Source organism: Harmonia axyridis, chromosome X (assembly GCF_914767665.1).
Source record: "Harmonia axyridis chromosome X, icHarAxyr1.1, whole genome shotgun sequence".
Taxonomy (NCBI): domain Eukaryota; kingdom Metazoa; phylum Arthropoda; class Insecta; order Coleoptera; family Coccinellidae; genus Harmonia; species Harmonia axyridis.
This window is the reverse complement of record NC_059508.1, coordinates 26,927,572-26,937,415: the sequence shown is the minus strand read 5'-3', so window position 1 is coordinate 26,937,415 and position 9,844 is coordinate 26,927,572. Positions and strand designations below refer to the sequence as shown.

The window sequence follows — 9,844 nt, the reverse complement described above, 5'->3', positions numbered from 1 at the left end:
TTAGTATTTCTCTGAGAGGGACTGTCCTTATCCTTATATAGATATATATATATATATATAGATATATATATTGATATATATAGATATATATATATATTGTTATGGAATGGTATTATCAACTTATAAAATCAATGAGAATACATTACCAGACTCTATCTTTCGGAAACTACAGCAAATTCATCAAATAGATAATAAATTTTAACTTGATATGATCCAATAATTTTAAAGAAAAGTAGAGTAACTTTATTCATTTATTCCATTCATTTGCACATTATAAAAGTAGCATAAATCCAATATTTCTAAAGTACTATATCAATATTCATTCAAAACATCTCAGGATCTGAAACAAAATGAAAATATCAATAAAATTCAAGTTCAATTTGATAAAATCAACAAAAGATATTCAATTCAAGTATCAGGAACCATTTATATATCATGTAAATAATGTTAAAAGAGTCAAAAGACTGAATATTCAATTTTCATTCAAAATGATAAAAAATAATCATTTATTTTATATTTCTTATGTTAATTTTCATGAAATAGCTTGTGATCTAGTGAATTACATCTAGATGCAATCTCAAAAATGTAATATTAGCTGAAATTCCTAATAAAATTGTAAAAAATGGATAGGGATAGGATATCGAATGATAAATCAGGGATTCCAAAGTAATTAATGTCTCAAACATACAAAAATGTATATATTTCATTAGATTATAGTATAATTTAAAAATATGTAGTAGATTCTAGGAGTTATAGATAGAAATCTTTGAATATTAGGTCAAAGAAAGTGAATATTAGAAAAATTTCAAAATTGTATATAGAATATTTGAAAATTTTGTAACTTCGAATCGACCGAATGCAACATATGTGGTACCAAAAGATGGGGAATTAAATGAAGAAATTAACTAGATCAAGATTGAAGAAGGAAAACTTACCTCAAAAGAGAAAATTGCGAAAGCATCATATTTGGAAAATTTTTTGACATCCAAGGCAATCTTGATTTCAAGAAAAAATTGAAAATCTATATAAAGCCCAGCCGAATGACAGCTAGTCAGTCAGTAAAAAACCATTGTTGAGAGCACGTCACCTGACTCAAGAAATTTACCTGAAATAATTGATAAACGAAAGAATTTATTTACGAAAATTTGCAAGATATTAAAATTGTTAAATACGTACCTGAAAATCATTGTGAGAAGAAGTGGAAAATTATTTAATCAATTTCAAGAAGAAATTTCCCTGGATTCAAGCAAGTTGAAGCAATATCAAATGGAAAATGGATTCAAAACAATGCAACTGAATTAATACGAATTAAGGTTATAATCCATTCGAGGTTAGGAGCATAGAAGACGATACCATACCATAACATAGAACACTGATGAGGTTGATGAAGATTTAAATACGTAAATATAAGATTAGATCAATATAAATTTAGTTATTAGATAAGAATTTCTTTATAGTTAGTGAATTTTGAAAATATTAATTAAATTAAAAAAAAAAAATAATTGAATTTGAATGAACCCTCCTGAGATATATAGAGTCGGCGCAAAATCATAAAAATATAGTATAAAATTTAGTTATTGGATCGAATCAATTTAAATCAAATCAACAACAACATAATCTCAACTTGAATATATACGATCCATAACAATTGGCGCCCAACGTGGGGCTTATATTAATTCAATTACAGCATGATTATATTAATTCAATTACAGCATTATTTTAAAAAAATTCCAAATTAATACATAATTGTTGGAATCATATCATTGATTATTCAATAAAAAATGGAAACAAGAAGTAAAACGAAAATTGGAGAAAAAGGGGATGAAGAAGAAAATGTAAGAGGAAATATGGAAATAAATGAAGAAAATAGAAAAGAACTGAATTTATGGGATATAATGAATGCAATAAAAAAATTTGAAGAAAATATGAGTAAAAAATTTGAAGATCAGTCAAAAAAATTGGAAGATCAGTCAAAAAAATTTGAAGATCAGTCAAAAAAATTGGAAGATCAATCGAAAAAATTGGAAGATCAGTCGAAAATACTGAATAAAAATTTTAAAGAAATTAAGGAAGAAATGAAAATTCATTTGGCAAATAAGGTAATTGAAATGGAAAAGAATCTTGGGAATGTATTAATGATTTGCAAGGAAAGGTTATATACCAAAAGAAATAAAGTACAAAAAGAATCTTCAGCTGAATTAGATACAGAAAGAAAAATATTTGAAGAGAATTTGCAGATTTGTGAAACTGGAGTTCAAAATCTAACAGAAGGAAATCTGAGTATTATATATAATGATATCGAAAAACAACATGAGCAACTAGAAATCAATAAGATTGAGATGGATAAAATTGCAAGAATTCAAAATGAGAAGTCGAATGAAAAATTGAAAATTTTAGGAGAGATCAACATGAATTTCAATGAAAAATTAATAAATCAGTATACAGCACCTTTAATAGAATTTTCAGAAAGTAAAAACAAGATTGACCAAAATATATATGAGCTAGGAAATCCACAAAATTCAATAGAAGACAAATATTATGAAAATAAAGAGATAATTCTGAATTATAACAGTATAATGGATCCTCAAGCGAAACCATCAGAACGATACATTCAAGAAGTAGTGAAATATTCAAGAAAACTTGTCAATAGAGAACAAAACAAATGGGATATACAATTAAACAGAGTGGAATTTTTGTTGAATACAATGCATAATGCAATTAATGAAGAAACAAATTTATATTCAATGAAACAAGAAAGAAATTGTTACAGAACAAGTCATATAAATAATGAAGACATCATGAAGAAGGTAAAAGTAAGATTGAAAAAGAATAGAAAAAGATACAGAAAGAAAATGGAGAGAAGGAATAGAAGGAAATATGTGAAGTTTAAAAAAAAAAAAAAGGGAGATTTGGTTATTGTACGATTCCACAGGGTAACAGACAAGCGGAATAAGATTTGTGCGAAATTAAGAAATCCATTCGAGGGACCATATATAATAGATAATGAGAATGGTTTGAACAGTTATGTATTAAAAGAATTAGAGACAGAAAGAATAAGAGGAATTTTTCATATTAATGATTTATATGAATTCATCCAGACAACTAATGAAAGTTAATTTAAATTTCAATCAAATTTCAAAATTTTGGAGAAATTTCAATATTTTAAATTTTATATTGAAAATAAAAAATTATCAAATATTAAATTTGGGGAATTGTTATGGAATGGTATTATCAACTTATAAAATCAATGAGAATACATTACCAGACTCTATCTTTCGGAAACTACAGCAAATTCATCAAATAGATAATAAATTTTAACTTGATATGATCCAATAATTTTAAAGAAAAGTAGAGTAACTTTATTCATTTATTCCATTCATTTGCACATTATAAAAGTAGCATAAATCCAATATTTCTAAAGTACTATATCAATATTCATTCAAAACATCTCAGGATCTGAAACAAAATGAAAATATCAATAAAATTCAAGTTCAATTTGATAAAATCAACAAAAGATATTCAATTCAAGTATCAGGAACCATTTATATATCATGTAAATAATGTTAAAAGAGTCAAAAGACTGAATATTCAATTTTCATTCAAAATGATAAAAAATAATCATTTATTTTATATTTCTTATGTTAATTTTCATGAAATAGCTTGTGATCTAGTGAATTACATCTAGATGCAATCTCAAAAATGTAATATTAGCTGAAATTCCTAATAAAATTGTAAAAAATGGATAGGGATAGGATATCGAATGATAAATCAGGGATTCCAAAGTAATTAATGTCTCAAACATACAAAAATGTATATATTTCATTAGATTATAGTATAATTTAAAAATATGTAGTAGATTCTAGGAGTTATAGATAGAAATCTTTGAATATTAGGTCAAAGAAAGTGAATATTAGAAAAATTTCAAAATTGTATATAGAATATTTGAAAATTTTGTAACTTCGAATCGACCGAATGCAACATATGTGGTACCAAAAGATGGGGAATTAAATGAAGAAATTAACTAGATCAAGATTGAAGAAGGAAAACTTACCTCAAAAGAGAAAATTGCGAAAGCATCATATTTGGAAAATTTTTTGACATCCAAGGCAATCTTGATTTCAAGAAAAAATTGAAAATCTATATAAAGCCCAGCCGAATGACAGCTAGTCAGTCAGTAAAAAACCATTGTTGAGAACACGTCACCTGACTCAAGAAATTTACCTGAAATAATTGATAAACGAAAGAATTTATTTACGAAAATTTGCAAGATATTAAAATTGTTAAATACGTACCTGAAAATCATTGTGAGAAGAAGTGGAAAATTATTTAATCAATTTCAAGAAGAAATTTCCCTGGATTCAAGCAAGTTGAAGCAATATCAAATGGAAAATGGATTCAAAACAATGCAACTGAATTAATACGAATTAAGGTTATAATCCATTCGAGGTTAGGAGCATAGAAGACGATACCATACCATAACATAGAACACTGAAGAGGTCGATGAAGATTTAAATACGTAAATATAAGATTAGATTAATATAAATTTAGTTATTAGATAAGAATTTCTTTATAGTTAGTGAATTTTGAAAATATTAATTAAATTAAAAAAAAAAAATAATTGAATTTGAATGAACCCTCCTGAGATATATAGAGTCGGCGCAAAATCATAAAAATATAGTATAAAATTTAGTTATTGGATCGAATCAATTTAAATCAAATCAACAACAACATAATCTCAACTTGAATATATACGATCCATAACAATATATATATATATATATATATATATATCTATATATATCAATATATATATATATATATATATTTTTTTTTAACAATCACTGTTTGCAACAGGTTTATATATATATATATATATATATATATATATATATATATATATATATATATATATATATATATATATATATATATATATATATATATATATATATATATATATATATATATATATATAATGGGCTGGTTGAGATGCATCTAACTGGGAACACAGCCAAACTTGGACTTCACGAAGATCTAATAGAGAAGGCGCAAAAGGAGATGATCTTGTGGACCACGAGAATTGTGAGAAGTTTCCTCAGAAGCAATTGAGTGTTGCCTTGTTCTGAGAGGAACCGGCAACCTCTAAGCCTTACCCTGCAACGGTATAAATATATATTTATATATATATATATAGTAACAATTGAAAAGCAGGTAAATAACATTGAACCGAATATATATACATATATATATATATATATATATATATATATATATATATATATATATATATATATATATATATATATATATATATATATGATATTGGTGTGCAAAATTATCAGACATGGTATAGGAAGTTGACGAACATATTCGAATTATATTAGTATGGATTATTTCAAATTGATAAATCTACATGTCGTTAACGGTGAAATTAGAGATCAGACTATAATTATAAGTTTTAAAAATTTGTGGTTCTGAAAAGAACCGTTTGATATGCAACAACAATTCCTGCTTTATTTGGAACTGGTGTATTTTGTTACTGCTTTAGTTCCTTCGCTGACGGCGTGTTTTGCCAACTCACCGGGCAAGAGAAGGCGCACTGCTGTTTGAATTTCCCTGCTGGTTATTGTCGAACGTTTGTTGTAGTGAGCAAGTCTACTCGCCTCGGCGGCGATGCGTTCGAAAATATCATTAACGAAACTGTTCATGATGCTCATAGCCTTGCTTGAAATACCCGTATCCGGATGGACTTGTTTCAATACTTTATAAATGTAGATAGCGTAACTTTCCTTCCTCTTGCGTTTCTTCTTCTTGTCGCTTTTAGAAATGTTTTTTTGGGCCTTGCCAGCTTTCTTGGCAGCTTTTCCGCTAGTTTTAGGAGGCATCTTCAATCGATCAATCTGACGATAAGTGAAAACTAAAAAATTACCTTCTCAGTGTAAACTTTTTATTTGAGATCGTACCACCTAAATTGACTCCACCTATTTAAGTTCGGGTATATACCCGAACCTACAAACTTCAAAAGAAAATAGAAGTTGGTCCCGGGTCATCTCCGACAAAACCATTTAGGAACCATAGCACTGCCTTTCACAACACTGCTGACGCATCACCTGAATAATCAACTGATGGACATTTCATCAAACCCGAAGAATTAAAGCTTAGCACAGAGTTCGATGGACTCTAGCAATGGCGAGTGTCTGCAAAAACTACCGCCATCTCATCGTCTATGGTATTCCAAACATGTCGCAAGCTAGATTGTTGTACATTAACCCTTACTGGTGATGGGATGTTATTTACAACTTGTATGCTCATTATCCTCTTCAAAATGTTATGAAACAGTCGGTGGAATGCTGATTAGAGAAGAGCGATATTTCACGAACTGTGATTTAACTGAGATCAGAATGTCACAGGTAGTCACGGTTCCGAAAAACGAATACAGAGCGTGACGGGATCACAGTTTGAACATTTCACAGATCTTTTCAGGGCATATCATCGTCCGTTGCAATCGTAAATTATGAAGGCAGCCTGATGTTTTTATTGCTTCGGAACCTTTTTCGACTAACATAATTGCATATTTTTATGACAATCCCAGCATCGTAGGCAACTTCGCATGCTGTAGGAAGTATTTTTGTAGAACTAGTTAAACAATAAATACTTGCTGCAAACTAATAACTACTGCATTACTGCATAATTGGTGGTGGCAATAAAATTCTAATTTTATGCTTATCTTTGATAAACAACCCCAAAGAAATTCTTTCTATATTGAAGTTGTCGACCGAAGCAGTAAATGGTACTCTGTATTATAAAAAATAAACGAAAACACGTCAGCGACATAATAATAATAGGCGAAAGAATAATAACAGGCGAAAGACCAGCAATCTTTGGGCTTTCTTCACAAAAGTTGATGTAAATTATGCTACTTGTAATTTATGCAAGTTGAAATTATCTTTCAAAATCACCTCTTCAAATTTGAGGAAACATTTGAAAAATCGATATCCTTCTGTTACGTTCCTAACTAAATCTGAAATAAGGAAAAGAGTTGAATATGTAAGAAAAATGGATGTTTTCATAACAATTTTGCTTTGAATGAGTGACCAATTCGAGTTGCAAAGATAAACGAACTAAGGTTTGGGTGATTCATACAAATATTATTAACAAGCAACCTAAACAGTGATCACGTCACGCTTTAATTTCACTGATATCATAAAGTAACGTTCACGTTTCACAACGTGATCTAGAAATCACGGTATCGCTTCTCTCTAATGCTGGTCATCAGAATCTTTTGCAGTTGAATGATCGAATTGGAAATAAGACGGCATAATTTGCTTCCAGCTTAAAATAAGCTATTGCGCCAAGATATAGAGGATATCAAAAGACTGATGAAAAATCCATAATCAAAATTGAAATTCGTAACGCATTTTGTTGGAAGAAATTAAGTAAGGTTATATTGCACTATTGATATCGGATCTTTAATTTGGGATACCTTATAAGAAATCAATCAATTGTATAAATGTAAAAAAAAAAAGTTGTGGTTCTGAAAAGAACCGATTTTAAACTTTGTGAAAAAGATGCTTAAGCACGTTCGCCACGGATACGTCGAGCAAGTTGAATGTCCTTCGGCATAATGGTTACTCTCTTGGCGTGAATGGCACATAAATTTGTATCTTCGAATAGACCGACCAGATAAGCTTCGCTAGCTTCTTGAAGGGCCATCACGGCGGAGCTCTGGAAACGGAGATCGGTCTTGAAGTCTTGGGCAATTTCGCGCACTAACCTTTGGAAAGGAAGTTTGCGAATCAACAGCTCGGTACTTTTCTGATAACGACGGATCTCACGAAGAGCTACGGTACCTGGACGGTAACGATGAGGTTTTTTTACGCCACCAGTAGCGGGTGCACTTTTACGTGCCGCTTTTGTGGCAAGTTGCTTACGCGGTGCCTTTCCGCCAGTGGATTTTCTTGCGGTTTGCTTCGTACGGGCCATCTCGAGTATGGGTATAAACTAGTTGAGGGAAATCTTAGATTCATCTATTTATAGCGGAATAGGTAGGCGGTTCCACTGCACATTCTCGCAATATCATTGGTTGGTCGTGTAGATCTAGTGGTGGGGAAAACTGTGATGGTATAAAAGCCGTATTTTCCGCTAAAACCTTTAGTTAATTCTTGTTATTGTAGTCGTTAACTGAAAAATGACTGGCAGAGGCAAAGGTGGTAAGGGTTTGGGAAAAGGTGGCGCTAAGCGTCACAGGAAAGTTCTACGAGACAATATCCAAGGAATCACGAAGCCCGCTATCAGAAGATTGGCCCGCCGCGGTGGGGTGAAACGTATCTCTGGTTTGATTTACGAAGAAACTAGAGGTGTACTTAAGGTATTCCTAGAAAACGTTATTAGAGACGCTGTAACTTACACCGAACACGCAAAAAGGAAGACTGTAACAGCAATGGACGTCGTATATGCTTTGAAACGCCAAGGTCGTACGTTGTACGGTTTCGGAGGTTAAATTTCACCATCGAAATATTGCTATCGGTCCTTTTCAGGACCACAAAGTTAACTTTTTCTCGTTTTTTCCATTACACAAATATCATACAATCCGAAAGCAAACAAAATTCCCACAAAGCCTAAGCCTGTCCGTGAGATGGGCAACCAAATTACTATGACGAGATAATTCTTTTGGAATTCAGCGTTAAGGGTAAACAGCTAACATTTTCATTCACCTAACTATAAATATTATTTATTAATTTTTTTTTTACTTGGAATTGCTGTGACCATACGATCGCAAAATGTAAAAATATTCCGAGGACAAACAAAAGTGTTATCTATTCAAGTTTATAAGCATTTGGTTAGTAGTGCACTAGGAGTAACATTTCTCATCCAAATTTTATTGCCACCTTATTTTATCAATTTGAACAAATTAAGAAATGGGCTTATATAAATTATTCCATAAAATATTTTCACAGAATCGATGACGGTAGGCGGCGATAAGATATATAATTATTTCTTCTGCGCGTTCCGTTCATCAACTTTACATCGACAACAGAATGGTAGAGAGTCGAAACAATTTCGTACCTCGGCATGGGATCATTCGAGGGAAATCCGCTGTAGGATTGAAAAGGCCAGGAGCAGCTTCCATTAAAATGAAAAAACTTTTCACGATTCACGACCTGAACAAGAAGACCAAAATACGACTTCTGAAGTGCTATGTCTTTCCTGTGCTTCTGTATGGGTGGAGTCATGGACGCTTACTAAAGCTTCGTGTAAGAGGCTTGAAGTATTCGAGATGTGGCTCTACAGAAGAATACTCCGAATCAATTGGACAGAGCACATGACCAATGAGAGGGTTCTAATATTAGTCAACAAGAAAACTGAAATTGTTGACACCGTGAAGAGGAGGAAACTGGAGTACTTGGGCCACATCATGCGGAATGAACAAAGATACAGCCTTCTCCAGCTTATACAGCAGGGCATGGTTGGGGGAAGGAGAGGTCCCGGCAGGAGGAGAATTTCGTGGCTCAGAAATTTGAGGGTCTGGTTCTGGGAAACAACAATTGGACTGTTTCGTGCAACAGTGAATAAGGTCACAATAGCCAGAATGGTCTCCAATATCCGATAACGGATTGGCACTATCAAGAAGAAGAAGTTCCGTTCATCCCACCCGTTTGAGTTGATAATTCTCGCTAAGTTAATCCCCTCCGCGTATAACGAGATCACACATTTTCTAATCGAGAAGCCAATTTTCTCATTCCTATCCCGTATTGCACAATATTTCACACACGGTACAATCCATATTATATTTACAAAGAAAAAACATATATATCAACCGTTGAACTTATCTCTCATAAGGGTG

The 9,844-nt window shown here is 31.5% G+C and overlaps 3 protein-coding genes across 3 annotated transcripts; 1 reads left to right on the top strand and 2 right to left on the bottom strand.

Moving 5' to 3' along the window:
* Nucleotides 1–5,465: 5,465 nt before the first annotated feature.
* Nucleotides 5,466–5,927, bottom strand: LOC123686227 (histone H2B-like). Its single transcript, XM_045626242.1, has one exon. The coding sequence runs from the start codon at nt 5,883–5,885 to the stop codon at nt 5,514–5,516; it is 372 nt and encodes a 123-aa protein (XP_045482198.1). The 5' UTR covers nt 5,886–5,927; the 3' UTR covers nt 5,466–5,513.
* A 1,574-nt stretch (nt 5,928–7,501) lies between these two features.
* LOC123686223 (histone H3) lies at nt 7,502–7,989 on the bottom strand. The gene has a single exon (XM_045626239.1). It carries the CDS (start codon nt 7,981–7,983, stop codon nt 7,573–7,575), a length of 411 nt encoding a protein of 136 aa, XP_045482195.1. The 5' UTR covers nt 7,984–7,989; the 3' UTR covers nt 7,502–7,572.
* Nucleotides 7,990–8,151: 162 nt separating this feature from the next.
* Nucleotides 8,152–8,546, top strand: LOC123686231 (histone H4). The gene has a single exon (XM_045626247.1). The coding sequence runs from the start codon at nt 8,189–8,191 to the stop codon at nt 8,498–8,500; it is 312 nt and encodes a 103-aa protein (XP_045482203.1). The 5' UTR covers nt 8,152–8,188; the 3' UTR covers nt 8,501–8,546.
* Nucleotides 8,547–9,844: the final 1,298 nt, after the last annotated feature.

What these genes read in the sequence shown, in the direction of transcription:
- LOC123686231 (XM_045626247.1), top strand. Translation starts at nt 8,189, where the DNA reads ATGACTGGCAGAGGCAAAGGTGGTAAGGGTTTGGGAAAAGGTGGCGCT.
- LOC123686223 (XM_045626239.1), bottom strand. Translation starts at nt 7,983, where the DNA reads ATGGCCCGTACGAAGCAAACCGCAAGAAAATCCACTGGCGGAAAGGCA.
- LOC123686227 (XM_045626242.1), bottom strand. Translation starts at nt 5,885, where the DNA reads ATGCCTCCTAAAACTAGCGGAAAAGCTGCCAAGAAAGCTGGCAAGGCC.